The following is a 19,732-nucleotide window of genomic DNA, read 5'->3' on the forward strand; positions in this document are numbered from 1 at the left end:
AGTGGAATGTGAGAAACCAGTTAGTAAAACAACCAAAATAAAAACAAACAAATAAAAACCAGTTTCTTGAAATAAATTAATAAAAAATTGAATAAAATTCAATTATGAACAACAATAAAAAAAAATAGTTATAAAAACTAGTTACTTAAAAAAACCAGTTATGAAAATAATAAAATAATATGTGTGTCGAAGCGATTAATTAAAATAAAATAAAAATTGTTGTTCAAATATCATACAATAAGAAAACTGGTTTTATACAAACTAAAAAATATATAATAATATCATAAAAATTGAGCAACCCTATTAAAGAATAGTTAAAATCTGTGAAACCAGTTTCGACATGTGAAACCAGTTTTGACGTTATAAAAAATCATAACAAAATACAAATGTTAATAATAAAGTTAATTGAAACCAGTTTCATCAGACAATCAAATAAAACCATACACACACAAATATACAAAAAAAAAAAAATACTAATTACAAATATAATCAAAACAACACATAATGCCTACCAATAATTTAATAACAAAATATAAATGTAAGTTTCCAACCTAGAAAAAAAATAATAAAAAAGTAACTTGAAAAAAATTCTAATAACATAATGAAACTATTTTTTTTATTCTTTTAATGAAATTAATAGTTTCTTTCAATGTTGATGAAACTGATTTTTAAAGTTTATATTATCTTTAGATTATAATTTTTTATATTGTTTTTTCTTCAGGATGATGTTGATGAAACTGGTTTTTTTTTTTTTTTTTTTTTTTTCTGCTTTTAATGAAATAATTAGTTTTTAACAAAAAAAACAAAGAAAAAAAATAGTAGTTTAAATAAAAAAAAAACAAGTTTAATTTCTGTAAAATAAAATAATATCTATAGTTGAGATCATTTTTTATTTATTTTAGTATTTTATTTTTTTAAAAAAGAAATAATAAATAAAAAGAAACACAAATTTAAAGTTTTTTATGGCATTCCTCAAGACTTTTTCCCATATTTGTAAGTTTTTTTAAAAAATGCCATATTTAGTGTAATTAAGTTTTTATGCCATATATATATCAAAACTTATCTTTATTTTCCCATATTTTTGTAAATAGCCCAAATATTTTCACTTTTTCAATTTTAAAAACAGAAAACTGATTAAAAAAGTGTTACCAAACGGCACCTGAAGTTTTTAAAAACAAGTCATGTTTGGTTAGTGTTTTTTAAAAACAATATTGACCAAAAGTGAATTGGTTTTTAAAACAGAAAACAACATTTTGTTGTTTTCAAAATTCTGGTTTTTTGTAACTTTGTTTTTTGAAACTCTTAGAGCATGTTTGGTATTGTTTTCTATTTTTTGTTTTCAAAAAATTGTTTTTAGAAATGAGAACAAAAAAAAGTTTTTGAAGTTTTTAAAAACAAGTCATGTTTGGTTAGTGTTTTTTAAAAACAATATTGACCAAAAGTGAATTGGTTTTTAAAACAGAAAACAACATTTTGTTGTTTTCAAAATTCTGGTTTTTTGTAATTTTGTTTTTTGAGACTCTTAGAGCATGTTTGGTATTGTTTTCTATTTTTTGTTTTCAAAAAATTGTTTTTAGAAATGAGAACAAAAAATAGTTTTTGAAGTTTTTAAAAACAAGTCATGTTTGGTTAGTGTTTTTTAAAAACAATATTGATCAAAAGTGAATTGGTTTTTAAAACAAAAAACAACATTTTGTTGTTTTTAAAATTCTTGTTTTTTGTAACTTTGGTATTGTTCGGTAATAATTATATAATCAATTTTTTGATTAATTAATCAAAAACTGTGAACAAATTACAAGATTTTGTTAAGTGAAATTTAAAAAAGTAAAAAACAAAAAGGTTACCGAACAAGCCTTTTGTTTTTTGAAAACTGTTTTTAAAAAATAAAGTCAAACAAACCAAATTGTTTTTAAAAAATAATTTTATATTTTTAAAAATAAAAAACAGTTTTTTTAGTTATGATGCCAAATATGAACTTAAGTTTTGGTGTTTTTTTTTATTTTTTTATAAATTGTGATTTGTGACTCAAATAAAACAAAATATATTTAAAAAGAAATTGTGACTGTTTCTTAGTTTCTTTTTTGGAACCCTTGAAAACGAAGAAGCATATTCCTCATAGCATATACTTGACCCAAAAAAGTGCAGGTAATGTTTATGATGTGCATTGTTGAAAATAAATGACTGAATATATTTTTTTATTTAAATTAATTTATAATGTAAATACTTAAATTTAACTTTCAATTATAAATAAATAATTTAATTTTTAGAAGTAAGAATATACGTTACCGTCAAATCATATTATCATTTTCTTATTAATATATTTAAATTATTTTTTTAAAAGAAATAAAAAATTTAATAACATAAAATAATTAAAATTGTCACTTGACAATTTATTTAACAGATAATCATAAAAGTTTTAAAAATATAATTTAATTACTATTATTTAAAAATTAAACTTAAATATTTATTTATAATTAACAGTTAAATTTAAATATTTATGATGTAAATTATTATTTTTTATTTATAAATAATATATATGTATTTTTTTTAAAAATTATTATTATAAATAATAATTGAAAAAGGAATTGGGTAGGAAATAGCGTTCATCCATCATCTTTAAAAGAAAGAAAACAACCAAAAGTGGGACCCATATAATCTTATGATCTAATTCCAAATAAATGCTCCACCTCAGCTCGTGATAACCCGACACGTCAGGAATAACAACCACTTTCCGAAAATACCCATAAACAACAAACAATTAATACCTGACAATATCCAGGGTAATTTAGTCAATTCAAATGAACCGAACGACTAGTATATTTGTTTTTTTCACGTTTTCGTCTCACTTTCTCTAATCTATATCTTCTAAGCCCATCCATACTTATTTGAAGCTTTTCCTTCTTTCGTCTTCTTCTTATTTTTCATTTATTTATTCATTTTTTTTTTCAAACGATTCTTCATAATCGACTCACCGAGCTCAGGAATCGGACCTTAAACCCCATCAAAACGAGGTAGTACAGGGAAGAATTCGAAGAAGCTCTGGAGTCATCGCGCAATTTGGGTCATCTTGGTACAGTTATATTACATTTATTGCTAATTCAGCCCTATTTTCATCAATTAGGTTTCTCTTTGACTGAATTTTTGTTTTTGTTGGTGGAGCAGAGTATGGAAAGAAGTAGATGGCTTATATTGGTGATATTTACATGTTTATTTGTTTTTTCAGAAGGAAGAGGTAATTTTTGGGTAGAATTTCATTACTGTTTATTTTTTTCTTTTAACGATGTAAAAAGCTTTATAAGAAGTGCTTATATCTACTGTATATGTATAAATTTAATATAGTTTTTAGTTTGGTGAACAATGTTTCCTGACTTCTATCCTGGATTACTCGAATGGGTTGTGATTGTTTTCTCTATTCTGCATTTACCTGTGGAATTTCATTTTTTTAGTTGAACTTATTTATTAGGGATTTTTAAAAAGTTGGGTTTAGATTATTGGTATTTCCAGTATTATTGGAGGAACTTATACTCGATCATTTTGATATTGCTGGGTAGGTGAAGAAAATGTTGAGGTTTTGCTTTATCTGATTGCTTTTCTTACTTTTGTACTGTTTTTTTTACAAAACATTTACACCCACTATGGGTATCTTTGAGTTCGAGTAATCTATATATTACTGGTTTAGCTTAGTCTTTTTAGTTTGTTGTGATTCGTTTTATAACAAAGATTTTATGTTTGAATTGCAGAATTCAAGGTCAAGCATACGCATCATACTCCAGTCTATAATCATACCCTTACTACTATATTAGTGCATTATGCTTCTGCGGTAACTTTTTGTTCTTCTTTCTTTAAGTTAATTGTTTTCCAATGCATCTGGGGGGTTTAGTTTCCAAATTGAGTGTCCTTAAATACATACTCCCTATCATTCACCTTTTAAATTGCCATACTTGACGTCGATAGAAGCAGCGCCATGGAGTTTTTTAAAATGTTGTTTCAACTTTCAAGTAACATAGAAATAAGGTTTCTGACGTAGTCGGTTACTTTATGCTGCTTTAGAATTATCATGTCATTTATCATGGGTAGGACAACTCCATTGATGGTCTGCTTGTATTTTTGTAAGCTTACAAGACAAGAGTCAAAATGCAAAATGTGATAAGTCATTCTGGTTTAGTTGCTGGGTTCATTCGAAACTAGGCGTGCTTGATATTTGGTTTGAAGAATTTTAGTTTGATTTAGCAGGTCATCAATTCTATCAGATTTTAATGACTAAGAACATGCTTTGTTCTTACAGGTGTATGTTTCCGATCTGACAGAACTTTTTTCTTGGACTTGCGAAAGATGTGATGGGGTAACTGAGGTACTTGGATTTATAGTAACTTTTTTTTTTTTGCTTATATGTAAGGTAGTGAAATGTAAGGTTAATACTTCTCTCATCCTTAGCTTGAAGAGGGTGCCAAAACATGTCTTATTCCAAATTTGTTTGTCTAATTGTCATTCCACTGAAAACAGGGATTTCAAATGATTGAACTGGTTGTTGACATCCAGAACTGCTTACAGGTGTGTTATTGCTGACTTAAACTTTTTTGTTTCTTTTGATAAGAAGGCTTACCTGGTTTAATGCTGTACTGTACTTAGAGTACTTTTATCTGTTAAAAAACACTCTCACACTTCATGCTCTGATATGTGTTATGATTATCTTCTACAGGCGTTCGTTGGAGTGGCAGAAGATCTTAACTCTATCGTAATTGCATTCAGAGGAACTCAGGAGAACAGGTAGTTTTATATGCTGCAAATACAAATTCCATTCCTTCTGAGCTACGCCTTTGAAGGAGAGTGGGAGACATACTGATATCTGTTACAATATTGGAAATAGAATTTCAGGGATTGTAGATTAGAAATGATGTGTTGTTACTTGTGAGAACATCTCCATTGCAGTGCTAAATCTGTGTTGTATGGAGGCATTTAAAAAAACAAAAAATATTCCAATCCCAAGCTAAAACTTGTGGTAAAACTGGCATAAGCTAAAAGTTGTATCTAATTTTGCACGAAGGATGGATGTGCCAATTTTTTTTTACAACAAGTAAATGTTTTCTGAAGTACTATACTGCCATTAAAATATATTTTTAATGTATACTCATTTACTAATATGATGTTCTTAATAATAATATTTGCTTACTTTTTGAATCAAATTTAGTATTGTATTTGACACTTGTAGCACATGCATTGGAGATGGTCTTATGTTGGTAGCAATAGTGTTATACCTTCTGAATATAACGGTTGTAAGAATCATTTTGGTTCTGTTGTCTCTTGTTCAATGAATGCATAGATAGCTTGATTTCTCATTGAGATTAATAGAAATATGATATGTATGAAAATAAGTAAATATTTTTAATAAGTTTGGTTTTGAATCTCATCTTAGCTTGTGTTTGGTTTATTGGTTGACTGTGTATTACAGCATACAGAATTGGATTGAAGACTTATTTTGGAAACAGCTTGATATTGATTACCCCGGCATGCCTGATGCAATGGTGTGGTTTACATGAAATTTCTCATGTTTTTAAGTTTTTCCTGGACTTAATGGTGCATTAATTCATAGTCTCATTGTTTTAGGTGCACCATGGATTTTATCATGCTTACCACAATACAAGCATACGGCCTGCAATCCTAAATGCCGTTAAAAGAGCACAGGATTATTATGGAGATATTAATATTTATGTAACTGGGCATTCAATGGGAGGAGCCATGGCTGCCTTTTGTGGACTTGATCTAATAGTATGATGACTTATCTTTGTCTACAATCATTAGAGCTATGTTCCAGCATTTTTGTACATCTGGAACTTTTTGGTTTATGCTAATTTTCTGATGAATGAATTCCTTTATTATCAGGTCAATTGTAAAGCTCAGAAGGTCCAGGTTACCACATTTGGACAACCTCGCATTGGGAATGCAGTTTTTGCTACATACTACAGTAAATTTTTACCAAACACAATACGAGTGACAAATGGACATGATATTGTGCCTCATTTACCTCCTTACTATTATTATTTCCCCCAGAAAACCTACCATCACTATCCAACAGAGGTAATGGTTTGTCTTGAGAAGTAAAGTTTGTCTATGCAGTGCATTTGCAGCATGGTGGTTAGTTGGTGAATTAGGTCTTGGTAGCGCAGTTTTAAATTCTCTAATGTGTTTATTAACATGCAGAACAAATACTTCTACAACATCATTATAGAAAATGTCTAGTATTTATGCATCACACTAGTGCTCATCAATAACAGCCTTTTTATCATTATGATGAGAAAGCTCTTTTCTTCTAGGCCAGAAATAGTACACTTTTATTTAATGACGTATTTAATTGTGTTTAGGTGTGGCTTCATAACGTTGGACTGGAAAGTCTTATTTATCCAGTTGAGAAAGTCTGTGATAGTTCTGGAGAAGACCCAACCTGTAGCAGGTAAACTTCTCTACTTCTTTATATATTTTTCTTTTTTTCTTTCTATTAGTATTAGTTGGTAGACTCCACAAATTTTATGCAATGGTTTCTAATTCAGATCTGAAGTTTCAAATTATACCCAACATCTTTACATCTTTCAATATTGGGATTTGCTAGAGAAAAAAACCAAACTTGAATATAAGTTCACATAACAATTTTATCTGAAAACATGCTTCAATTTTATGGGAACCTGTACAGGTCAGTTAGCGGGAACAGTGTCATAGACCATGTGAATTATTTTGGTGTCGATTTAAAGGGCTCGGCATGGCGATCCTGTAGAATTGTGATGGATCATGGTTTGGTAGACTATGGCAGAACAGATGCTGAAGGAAATTTTGTTGTGTCCAGAGAACCTGCAACTCCTCTGATCAAACTGAATACACTGTCGGCTGCTGGAGACAACCATGTTTAAAGTTAATGATCTGGTTGGTGATTGATTTCTCTCTTCTGATGCCGAAGACTCATGAGAGGTTGGTTATGGGTTTATCCTTGTTAAGTTTTCTAACGTGTGGGGGCAGAAGGGAATTTGTATATATAATCGTGTTTGTACATCTTTGTTATGCCACTTGGGGAGTGAGTGACTGCTAGTATTATTTGACGATTAAATTCAATGATGTATGGTATTTAACTACGTACATAAATTGTAAATAATTAATTGTTTGTTATAAACAGTTTGATCATCAATTATAACAAGCACACACATGGGGTAATTGCTCTTAGCTAGTTTCACAAATGTGATGCGAGTTTGGCCTTCTCTTTTCTTTTCTTCATGACAAAGCACAAGACTATGAAATACTAAGTGTTGTAAATTACAAGTTTTTTATAATATGGTCATGTATTGGATAAATTCATAAAGTTTCATCTTAACAATGAGCCCATTGAAGACTTTCCAACTACTACAATAAGATTGTAAATGGCTAATGGAATAAATTCTGCACTTTCATTTTGACAATTGTTTTTAGGAAAATCGACTCTTTAAAGATCATTATTATATATACAACATTGTCTAACGCAGGAATTATCATCATTCTCATAATTGTCAAAATTTTATCAATTGAGTTGAGATGGTCATTTTATTTTTTTGAAAGACAACAATTTTCATGTGAAAGTTAAAATGGATTACGACCAATAGGTTAAGCATACAGACTAGCACAAATCTCGAATACAAGTAATACACATCAACACAATACAATAAAAATTCAAACATGAATACTGATGAAAAAAATCACGTCTAAACAACAACACAAACCACTAGTGAGCTGTCATTAGAAGAACACGATTAGGCAACGGTTATTTTTTTTTTTTATTTATTTAAGCGTTTATATATTACAACCATGCATAATTTGAGACTCGAACTCAAGTCCTCCAACACACACGCACCCTCCTATGATCACTTAAGTGTGCCTCAAGTGGTTGATTAGGCAACAACCAACTGAAAGTGAATTTACAACCATATTACCCTAAAGGAAAGATAGTCACCCAAAATTGGCAAATAGCCATAATCCTGAAGAGAAGGGTGTCAAAGCACCATTATCAAATAAACAACGGAAAAAATTAAAAAACAAAAAGATAACAACGAAAAGGAAAAAAAAACCAACAAAACACTATTCCTCCCTAACAGATACGTGTCAAAATGAACGATTCAATTGTTCTACAAGAAGCTAGGATTTTTGCGAGGAACTTTATTATTATAATTTTTTTTTTGTCTGCTTTAAATAAATTATAGTTACTCTTAGTAAATTTATTTAATTTTATGATAATATTTGTTATTAAAATATTTGTAGGGGCATTAGGGAGGCTTTGAGTTGGTTGAAGGACAAGCCATACCAACATGTTTGTGTGGAGAGTGATAGCTTAGTTACTGTACAAGCTATCCATAGTCCGATAGAGATGTTTTCGGGTTTTGGTTTAATTGTGAAAGATTGTAAGTCTTTGTTAGACTCTATGAATAATGTTTCGTTACGGTTTGTTAAACGTTCTGCTAATCGAGCTGCACATGTTATGACACGTCAGTCTCGGTTGTTTGCTGATCGTATGTTCACGAGGGATGATGTTCCTTCGGAACTTGAAATTGTAGTTTTGAGCGATTGCTCTTGAGTTAATGAAGTTGATTACTTATTAAAAAAAATATATTTGTAGGGGGTTATTTGTAATTTTAGCGTATGATTATATATAGATTATGAAATAATTAAAAAATATATTAACTTTTTTCAGTGGGGCTACAGTCCCATAAAGGCAAGTTCAATAAGAATAGTTTAGGAGATTGTTTGACAGTGGGTGAGGTGGAGGAGAGAGTGAAAATTATGTGAAATTAAATATTCATCATATTTTATGTTAAACTACGATATCACTAACAATTTTTCATTTTTTCTTTAAGAAAAATACTTTTACTGATTAGAAATGTGAAGTGAGTCCCTTGTAGCAATGATATTGGTAGCTTCCATTAAACTTGCTTTTTTTTTTTTTTTTTTTTTTTTTTTGAAAAAAAGCGTACTTATATTAGATTAGAAACGGTTAGACCTCGCGGTCATTACAAAATATAATATCAGGCATAGAGGAAATTGGCACAGAGCCAAACCTCTGATGGGAAAATGCCCAATTAGCCACATTATGGGCCATCAAATTACACTGTCTACGAACAAATTGAAAAGTACAACCAATAAAAGAGGTGGAGGTATTTTTACAAAAAGAGACATAGTTATCAAGCTCCCAACAGGACTCCTTCCCATTGAGAGCGTTGATCACCACCCACGAATCACTCTCCACAATAAGGAACTCAATACCACGAGCTTTAGCCTCCTCTATAGCCAAACAGCAAGCCGCCGCTTCCCCACAGAGAGCATTAGAAAAATCCAGTCTTTTTGTAGAAACCCAGATCACCTTGCCGACGTGATCCCTTGCAACCACTGCAGCGCACATGCTATCCATCCCCACTCTAACGTCGCAGTTGAGCTTCAACCAATCCTGTGGGGGTGGACACCAAGATTCCGTCAAGCACCGGGTTGGACAAGGGAGCAAGTAAGCATGATGATCTGCAAAAGAAAAACGAACAGAGTCTATACATTTAAAGATATCCACCGGACTATTATTATGTACCTTTTCATTCCGAGTCCGCCAGATTGTGTCAATGATGATCGAAGCATATAAAAAGGTCTCCTGCTCGTTAATTCCTTTGTTTTTGAGATCCCATAAGAACTTAACCCAATCCCACATTCTTATACCAGCGTCACATATAGGGAAGATACCCCAAGGAGATGACCGCCATAGGTGAAAGGCAACATTACAAGAGAGAAATAAATGCTCCATAGTTTCACTTTCTGTTCCGCACAGGGGGCAACTCTCATCCTCAATAGGAAACCTTCTACCTAGCACGGATCGAACTGGGAGAGCCTTGGACAGAATACACCACCAAAGGACCTTGAGTCTCTCTGGAATTTTACTATTCCAAAGCTTGTTCCACATAGAGGGAGCAACCTCTCTAGGGCTCGAACTATCCACAGTCTGGGCCAAATAGGCTGATTTGCAGGAGAACCGACCATTACTTTCCAAGGTCCAGAACCAGCTATCCTTGCCTCGTCCAGCAGGAATACCCTCACTCAGGATAGCAGAGATCGTTTCTTGATTAAACAAACTGTGGAGCTTTTGGATATTCCATCCACCATTCAGTAACAGGAGCTCGGCTACCTTGGTTTCTCTACTCATTACCCGCCCACTAGAATGGGGAGTGAATCCCTTTAGATGCGCAATCCAAGAGTCCAACCAAATGTTGGTATCCTGGCCATCTGCCACACGCTTACAAGCCCCTTTACGAATGACGTCTCTTGATTTAGTTACATTCTTCCAAAACCACGAGTCCGAGGCTTTCGGAACACAATCTAGAAAGGACTTTCCTTTAAGGTATTTGGCCTCAAGGATACGGCAGCATAAAGACTGGTTCCCTGTCAGAAGATTCCACCCCCACTTAGCGAGGAAAGCTTGGTTCATTTCTTTGGATTTTCGGAAGCCCAAACCCCCTAGGGATTTGGGGAGGCAGAGTTTGTCCCAGGCTTTTAGGTGAATTCCTTTGTTACCCTTCTCAGAACCCCACCAGAAATCGCGCACCAATCCATCAATCTTCCTGGCAAGTCTATTAGAAAGTTTGGTAGTTTGCATAGCATACAGAGGAAGAGCTAGACCCACAGACTTGATAAGAGTTGCACGCCCCGCTTTAGATAGAGTTTTTGCTTTCCAACCATGCAATTTAGTCGTCAGGTTATCCAGAATAAAGTTAAAATCTGCATCCTTTTGTTTTGATCTGAAAAGAGGAAGCCCCAAATAATTAACATTACCCTCTGGCGATCCTAAACCCAACATCTCCCTTATCCTCTGCTTCATGTTATTAGGAGTATTCTTACTAAAGAAAATTGAGCTCTTCATTTTATTCACTTTTTGTCCCGACCAAGAGCAGAATTTCTCCAGACAATCCCAGTAACCCTTGGCCTCCTCCGCGTTTGCTTTCCCGACTAGAATGAGATCATCGGCAAAGAAAATATGAGAAAGAAGAGGGCCCCCCCTACTCAGCCTGATCCCCTTAATGATCCCCAAATTTTGGGCATTTTCCAGAATCCTAGATAGTATTTCAGCCGCCCAGATAAAAAGATAGGGAGATAAGGGGTCACCTTGCCGGAGGCCGCAAGAGGGAAAAATCTTACCAACAGGTCCCCCATTAAGACAAATATTGAGGGAGGTAGTAGAAATACACTGAGAGATCCAATTCCGAAACTCGTGGGGAACATTAAAACAGGACAACACATGATCTAGGAAGCCCCAACTCAACCTATCATAAGCTTTCATTAGATCAATCTTTATAGCAAACAATCCCTCTCTGCCTTTTTTCCTATTGAACGAGTGGATTATTTCCTGAGCAATCACGTTATTATCCTGAATATTCCTTCCAGGAACGAACGCAGCTTGGGTAGGGCAGATAATCTTCGGTAATAGTGGTTTGATCCGATTGGCAATGATCTTAGAAATAACCTTATACACCACATTGCAGAGAGATATTGGGCGGAAATGATTAGGTCTCTTCGGATTTTGAATTTTGGGGATCAGGACAATGTTAGTAGTATTGACTCCTTTATGCATACGCCCTGTTTGAAAAAAATCCACAACCGCTTCGCAGAAGTCAGACCCAACAGAATCCCAGTAGTGTTTAAAGAAAAGAACAGACATACCATCAGGACCCGGGGCCTTGTTACTACTCATAGCAAACAGAGTAGTTCGAATTTCCTCAAGAGAGGGTCTTCTAATAAGATCGGCTTGGTCTTCCGAAGACAAACAGTCCCGGACTAAATCGTTGCAATTAAGAGCAATGCCATTGTCCGTTCTAGTGAAGATGCCTTGGAAGAACTCCATGAATTCATTCCCAATAAGCTCCCTTTTGGAAATCCACACATTGTCTTTATTGAGGATGCTGTCAATGGCATTCCTCCTACCTTTTATGGCAGCAGAGAGGAAGAAATTTTTTGAACATTTGTCCCCTTCCTTCAGCCAAGAGACCCTGGATCTTTGTTTCCAATACACCTCTTTCCTCACACGGGCTTCATTAAGGGTAGCGCGCAAATTCCTTTCAGTCTCCCACTGTCGAGATCCCACTGGCAAACTCTGAATGAGATCAAGCCTTCTTTCCAGATCACTAATGAGGGTATCCAGTTTACCAAACTGGGACCTATTCCAATGCATAAGAGCGACCCGAGTAGCCCCAATTTTCTTGAAGACCCTAGCAGGGGCCCAAGGGAAATCCACCGATTTCCACGCAGAATCAACCACCAAATTGCTACGCACATCCCTAGTCCAGGCTTCCTCAAACTTAAAGCTTCTTCGGGTCTTCTCCCCCAGACCATCAGAGAACAGACACAGCGGTCGGTGATCCGAGTTGGATGTTTGGAAGGAGCAGAGAACAGCCTTCGGAAAAAGACGCATCCAATCACCATTAATTAGACCCTTGTCTAGCGCAGACTTAACATGGTTGGACCCAGAACGATGGTTGTCCCAAGTCAACCTCTCACCCTGGATAGGCATATTAATGAGACCCCTGGCATTAACCAAACTTGAGATAACCGGGACAAACTGATCTCTGCCTTTAGACCCTTCACGCTCAGAGTCGCTTAGAACAAAGTTTGTGTCACCCAAGATAAGCCACGGGCCTCCAAACCTATCCCCAGTTTCCATTAAGGTTTCCCAGAAATTTCTCTTAGCATGAAAGTACGGGGGACCATAGACACAAGAAAGAAGCCAAGGATGCGAAGGAGGATCCGAATACACAATACCAGATATGTGGTTTTGGGAGTAAGCAATACACTCAAACTCAAAACCAATTTTCCAAGCCAAAATAATACCTCCCGCAGTACCCACTGCCGGAACAATAATATGAAAATAAAAATGGATAGAGTGAAGAGTACGTACCAAAGCCGTAGCATCGACTTTAAGCTCGGTCAGAAAGATGAAATCAGGGGATCGCGACCGAATCAGGGACTTCAACTCACGAACTGTAGAGGTCTGCCCTAACCCTCTACAGTTCCAAGCAATACCTCTCATGGCTCCTGTGGAGGAGTAAAAACCTCCTCCACAGGGGTATGAGAATGGGCCGACCCAAAAGAACCAGAGTCCTCCACCACGAAAGTCCCCTCCATTGGCCTTGATGAGATCACATTCTTTCCTTTAGTACACCAATTTTCCGGGCCGATGGATTCGCTATTGGATAAAGAGATATCCCCAGAGGGCTCGTCCTCCTTAACATTGGTAGCATTATTACTTTTCTCTGTGTTCCAAGAAAAATCACGAATAGCCCAAGGAAGGGGCCGAAGAAGCTTCCAAGGCCGTGGGCAGAGGGAAGTGGAAGCCCCATCAAACTTTCGCTTTTTGAGCGGAGTAGATCTTGCATTAGTCTCAGAAATGGTTGGAACTCCAATGTCTCCACCAATGGCTTTAAACTCATATAGATCCAAGCTTCCAAAATTCTTAAGCTCTTGCAAAAGGGTATCCTGAGTTTGAAATGGTTGGAACTCCAATGTCTCCACCAATGGCTTTAAACTTGCTCTAAGCATGCATACCTTAGCCTAAGACCACAAGAGAGAAAGTCTCTATGTTCAAACCCGTTAATCATAAAATTTAATTACTAAATATGGATTGAATTTATTCACATTATTCTCATTTCTCATTCCCATCAAGTCTAACTCAAGTACCAAAATACCAAATGCCCATATAGTCAATACCCATTATTCTCTTGATGATGTCACCACTTATAAATTGTACGCACTTATAAAAAAATTTGGTTTTTCTGCTTATAGTTTTTTTTTTTTTTTTGAGAAAAAGCGTTTATATCATAGATGTAAATTGAGTTGGACCTCCCGGTCATTACAAAATAGACTTTTCGGTATGGAAGAGACCGGGAGAGACCCAAATACCTGATGGGTAAAGGCCCATCTAGCCACGTTATGATCAGCGGCAAAACAATTATAGTGTTTATTGATCTATATAGGGCAAAACAATTAAATGGTGAAGTTAAGTATATATATATATTTATATATGGGGGGCACACAAAGAGTACTATGTGTAGTTACCAATAATGTAGAATTGTAGATAACAATAGTACTACTTGATAATATTTCATTTAGAGCACCACAACATTTTAACAAACATCTTCAATAAGACCATGCACTCTTAAAACAACAACATCAACATTTAACATAGACAAGAACTATAAAGTAACATTTTGAAAAGAAAAAAAAGAAAAAAAAATCCTGGAATATTTCATCTTTCGAATTCTGTGCTAAACATCCCAAATAGTATTGTCCTCTTCATGTTGTCTTGATCAAATTCCTTTTTGGTCAACCAACCACACGCTTCTGTAATATAACCGAAACCTCTTTTAGTTATAATTTCTTTAATTAATTGCTCCACACCAAAAAAATAATAATAATAAAAAAAAAATAAAAAATTATACTTCCTCATCGTTCTGATTAGTGCTCTTCACTTCTTCAACAAGCTTCAAATCTTTTTCTTCTACCTTGATTGTTTCCACTTCTTTCACCGAATTCTCCTCCACATTTACAGGCTTTTCTGTATATTATATTATTGGTGCAATTTAATATCAGGATAAAAACAAGTACGTAATATATGTAATCATGGAAAAAGAATTTTCAAATTATATATTACCATTTTCTTTCTCATCATCAGCAACAGCTTGTGTAACTTGTTGAACATGAGGCAAAGATTCCTTGTTACCATTATCATCATTCTCCTTTAATACTTTTAAATCTTGATCATTATTATTAGTATTATTAGCATCATCATTATTATGATCTTTGTTAATAAGTTCATGAGCAGCCTCACCAGCTCCATGGCGAGGAGTATTGTACTCAGATTTCCCAGATTGTCCATCGGAAATGATCATATCAATCCCTAATTCCTCATCTTTCCTCGAAGAGAAGAAGCGATTCGGGGAATCTCTCCCTACCTCCCTTCCAACTACTTGTACTCTACCACCACCATCATCATCAACATCTAATTTTTCTTTCTTATTCTTCTCATCTTCTCTTAACAAATTATTCTCCTTTTTCTCCTCTTCCTTTGCTTGATCCTTAGAAATATCGCCTTTTACTTGATCAACCGTTGCATTAATAGGCGGGTTTTCGTGAACGGTTTCTATGTCTTTGGCGTTGATGCTTGTGGTCTTGATGCTATTATCGGATTTCTTGCGTTGGAGGATGGTGTTTCCAGTTGCGACGTCATGTTTTGACTCCCCGCAACCCATTTTGAGTCAGATGAAGACGAAGACGAAGACAAATAATAATAATTCTCTTCCTTTATAATATAAATTATTGGGAGTGATGAAAGATGATCATTAAAGAATTATTTATAATAATACTAATGTTGGAATAAATTTCTTTGTATTGTTTTTGTGTGTTTGGATTGGAGCTGGCTATAGAGGATTAGAGGTGATTTTTTGCATGCATGCATATGGATGTTGATGGACATGTTGTGTTCTTTGGCTGTCCTATGAATACTAATTAAAGAAACCGTTTTATTCCTTTTTTTGGGATTATAGTAGTTAATTAAGGTGTATTTTTAGGCAATATATAGTAAATACAGTTAGGCTAACATTTAATCATCTCCATCTATATGCACATACCATAAATATGCCGGTTATATATTACAATTTCTAACTTTCTCCATTAACACACCTCAAAAGAAGAAAATGGAATAATTAAAGGTTACCATTTTTCTTTTTAAATTAAGTTTCAAAGACTAATTTATGATGTGATCATACCTTTACTTAAGCTTTGACATGAGGCTTCTATGATTATTTATGAAAATTAAAATGGAGTTTTTGGTGATGAATATTATTAATAAGAAAATAAAATAATTAAAGTTTATTTATCTTATATAGTTATTTAACAAAAATTGTTGGTTTAACGATTTTTTTTCTTCGTTAAAGTTAATGGTTAAAACTAAAACCATTAAATTAATTAATTAATTAATTATTTTTTATAAAAAAATTAGTTTTAAATATTTAAATTTAATTTAAAAATATTATAAAAATTAGACAATTATTTTTTTATATATATAAATATTAATTTAAAATTGAAATAGACAATAATTCAATTAATTAATTATACCTATCACAAATTTATTAGTTATATTATTTTAAATATCTGAACATATTTATCTATTTTATTATTTAATAAATTAGTTTGATATATTTTTTTATAAATAAATTTAAAACTCAATTAAATTTTAGAGCTTTTTTCATTTTTATACTTCAAAATAGTTTTTTTTTTTAATTTTTTTTTTTATATATTTTTACGAAATTTCACATAGAAACCTCTATAGCAACTAATGGAGCAACCTAAATTACAACCAAAATCTGTATAGCAACCCATATAGAAACTACCGGAGCAACCCAAACCGTAAATTTTAAAAAAAAGTTAAAAAATATATATGGAGTAATTTCCCTAAATTTTATATATTTAAAAAATATAATTAAATTGTATTAGATTTAATTTGATTATTATTTAAATTGATAACTAGGTAATAGCAACTTTAAGCAACATGCATTGCATGTTATTAATACTTAGTATTTATATTTATATATCATTATCTTACTCATCAAATTAATGGTAAAATATAACAAATTTAACCCCTAATAATTAAATCTTCTCAAAATAGTTTTTAAGGATAATCAAGTAATCTCACCAAAATCACTTAATAATAACTTAAGAGAAATTTTATGGAATCCCATAAAATGAAAAGTATACCTCAATATTTTAAAAACTTAAGCTTAAATTTTCTTTTTTCTCATATTATTTTGTGATAATTTCAATACTTATATGATCAATTTTATTTTCATAATTTTTTTTAAAATCATTTATAGTTTTTTTTAATAACAAAAATTTCACATAAATTTTTTATTTTTATTTTTGTTACAATATTTGAAATATAATTTATTTTTGTTTGATAGTATATCTTTTGAGAATATGAATTAGAAGAAAAATATTAAGTAATAAACTAATATAATTAAAGATATATATTTGATATAAAATAAAAATTATTATAAAAATCGCATTTATAAATTTTTGGGTGTAAATAAAACCCTTCTAACTTAATACACCCCACTAATCCGATAATACCACTTACTAAAGTTTGAAAAGTTTCCAACTCTTATCCAAAATAAATTATGGGGGCGTGGAATAAGAGTAAGTTTGGGAGGTGTGCCGATCGGTTGGGGGCGTGGAATAAGAGTAAGTTTGGTTCGATAGCTAGGCTGGTGAGAGAAGCACAGAATCAGTTGGATGATCTCCTTAGTGTGTCGGCGCCTTTGGTTCGAATGGATGAGGTTAAACGGCTTGAAACTAAACTAAATGATCTTTTGTCCCGGGAGGAATGTTATTGGAAATTGCGGTCTCGTGCAGATTGGTTGGCCTTGGGGGATAGGAATATATACTAAATATTTTCATAATAAAGCGACGGGTAGGAAGAAGAAGAATGCGATTGTGGAGATTATGACAGAGGATGGCCGAAAATTGAGTATGGAAGAGGATATTGTAGGTGAGATTGAGCGATATTTTGGCACAATTTTTTCATCGGCTTCTCCTACAGTGCAACAAGTGGAGAATAGGATTACCAATATTGATACCAGAATAACTCTTGAGGAAAGCGCCATGCTTGAAGCTCCTTTTACGGGTGAGAATGTGGTGTGTGCGGTTCGTGCTATTGGTGCAACGAAGGCCCCGGGACCGGATGGGTTTCATGCTATTTTCTTCCAGAATTATTGGGACATTATTGGTCCTCGGGTTTCAGCTGTTTGTCTTCCAATATTAAATGGTCATCAATCGGTTAGGAAGTTTAACAAGTCGAATGTTGTATTGATTCCGAAGATCACGAAGCCTTCGTTTGTCAAGGAGTACCGGCCTATTAGTCTCTGTAGTGTCATGTATAAGATTGTGGCGAAAGTGATGGCTTTGAGATTGAAAGGTACATTATCACCGCTGATCTCTTCATTTCAGAGTGCGTTTGTGCCGGGTCGAGCTATTCATGATAATGTTATGGTAGGCTTTGAATTGTTGCATTCTCTTTTTAAGAAGAATAATGGTGTCAGGGGGTTTATGGCCTTGAAATTGGACATGAGTAAGGCGTATGATAGGGTGGAGTGGTGTTTTTTACGTGCTATTATGTGTAAGTTTGGCTTTCCTTGCCGATGGGTGGATCTGATTATGGATTGTGTTACTACGGCGGAATATGGGTTTTTAGTGAATGGAAGGCTTAGAGGTAGTGTGATGCCTACTAGGGGTTACGGCAAGGCTGTCCACTCTCGCTTTATTTTTTTCTATTTTGTGCTGAGGCGTTATCTTCCCTGCTTCGTCAAGCTGAAGTCAGTGGTGATTTGATGGGATTTTGGTGCTCTCGGTCTCGGCCTCGGGTGTCTCATCTTTTCTTTACTGATGACAGTTTGATATTTGGTAGAGCCAATGGGAGGGAGGCGGAGTCTATCCGTCGGATTCTTCAATGTTATGAGTATGCCTCTGGCCAGCAAGTCAATTTTGATAAATCTGCTATCACATTCAGTCCGAATGTTTTACCTGCGGATCGTGCAAGTGTATTGGGTATATTAGGCTTGGGGTCAGTTGCTACTCATGATAAGTACTTGGGATGTCAACTGTTATTGGGCGAAATAAGAAGCGGACTTTTGCGAGTATTTGTGACAAAGTCCAGAAACAGGTTCGAGGGTGGAAGCGGAGTTTCTTCTCTGCTGGTGGTCGAGAGATTCTAATTAAGGCCATTCTGCAGGCGGTGCCAAACTATCTGATGAGTATGTTCCAGCTTCCTGTGGCGACTTGCGATAAACTTCGTTCCATTATATTACAATTTTGGTGGGGTACAAAGAATGATAAAAGGAAAATTGCCTGGGTGAAGTGGGAGAATGTATGTCAACCGAAATCGAAGGGGGGGTTTAGGCTTCAAGGATCTTATGCTCTTTAATCAAGCTATGGTTGCTAAACAAGTTTGGCGATTACTGCAATCGCCAAATTCGTTGGCCGGTCGTGTCTTGAAACACAAATATTTTCCCAATACATCAATTTTGGATGCTAAAGACCGCCAAGGTTCGTCTCATTTGTGGTCAAGTTTGATATGGGGGTTGAAGTTGTTGCAATCGGGGATGAGGAAAGTGGTAGGGGACGGCCAAAGTGTTGACGTGTTTCGGGATCCGTGGATTCCTCGGCCTAGAACGTTTCGCTCTATCTCGCCTTCTCCTAGTGATGGTATTATGGTGAGTGAATTGATTGGTGCGGAGGGGTCTTGGGATATCCATACTTTGTCCCAGTATTTTTGAGATTGGATATTGATGTCATCCTTGGTATCCCATTGCAGAGTGGACTATGTGAGGATCGTTGGTGTTGGCATTATACTTCAAATGGTTGCTACACTGTGAAAAGTGGTTATGCGGTTGCTCTTAATATGGTGAGTGAAAGGAATGGAAGCTCTTCTGTTGACCAGGCTCATTGGTGGAATGGGATGTGGAATTTGAGGGTTCCACAAAAGGTCAAAATTTTCTTTGGCGTATGTATCATCGGGCTCTTCCGACTAATTCCCAGCTTATTAAGCGTAAGCTTCTTATTCAGCCGCTATGTCACAGATGTGGTGAGGAAACAGAGACTCCAGAGCATGCTTTAGTCTTTTTCTCTTCATTGCGTCCTTTGTGGTCTA

General features: G+C 34.2%; 3 protein-coding genes across 3 annotated transcripts; 2 read left to right on the plus strand and 1 right to left on the minus strand.

Moving 5' to 3' along the window:
• Nucleotides 1-2,817: 2,817 nt before the first annotated feature.
• LOC115722648 (lipase) lies at nt 2,818-7,206 on the plus strand. The gene is made up of 11 exons (XM_030651908.2): nt 2,818-3,070; nt 3,163-3,232; nt 3,741-3,820; nt 4,286-4,351; nt 4,504-4,551; nt 4,700-4,767; nt 5,450-5,522; nt 5,605-5,766; nt 5,881-6,075; nt 6,360-6,448; nt 6,686-7,206. The coding sequence occupies exons 2-11, from the start codon at nt 3,166-3,168 to the stop codon at nt 6,897-6,899; spliced, it is 1,062 nt and encodes a 353-aa protein (XP_030507768.2). The 5' UTR covers nt 2,818-3,070; nt 3,163-3,165; the 3' UTR covers nt 6,900-7,206.
• On the plus strand, nt 7,189-8,584 carry LOC133031205 (uncharacterized). The gene is made up of 2 exons (XM_061104647.1): nt 7,189-7,193; nt 8,272-8,584. The coding sequence occupies exons 1-2, from the start codon at nt 7,189-7,191 to the stop codon at nt 8,582-8,584; spliced, it is 318 nt and encodes a 105-aa protein (XP_060960630.1).
• A 5,491-nt stretch (nt 8,585-14,075) lies between these two features.
• Nucleotides 14,076-15,499, minus strand: LOC133030874 (uncharacterized). The gene is made up of 3 exons (XM_061103833.1): nt 14,684-15,499; nt 14,472-14,587; nt 14,076-14,373 (listed from the first exon to the last, which is right to left on the minus strand). The coding sequence occupies exons 1-3, from the start codon at nt 15,279-15,281 to the stop codon at nt 14,356-14,358; spliced, it is 732 nt and encodes a 243-aa protein (XP_060959816.1). The 5' UTR covers nt 15,282-15,499; the 3' UTR covers nt 14,076-14,355.
• Nucleotides 15,500-19,732: the final 4,233 nt, after the last annotated feature.

Source organism: Cannabis sativa, chromosome 9 (assembly GCF_029168945.1).
Source record: "Cannabis sativa cultivar Pink pepper isolate KNU-18-1 chromosome 9, ASM2916894v1, whole genome shotgun sequence".
NCBI lineage: Eukaryota > Viridiplantae > Streptophyta > Magnoliopsida > Rosales > Cannabaceae > Cannabis > Cannabis sativa.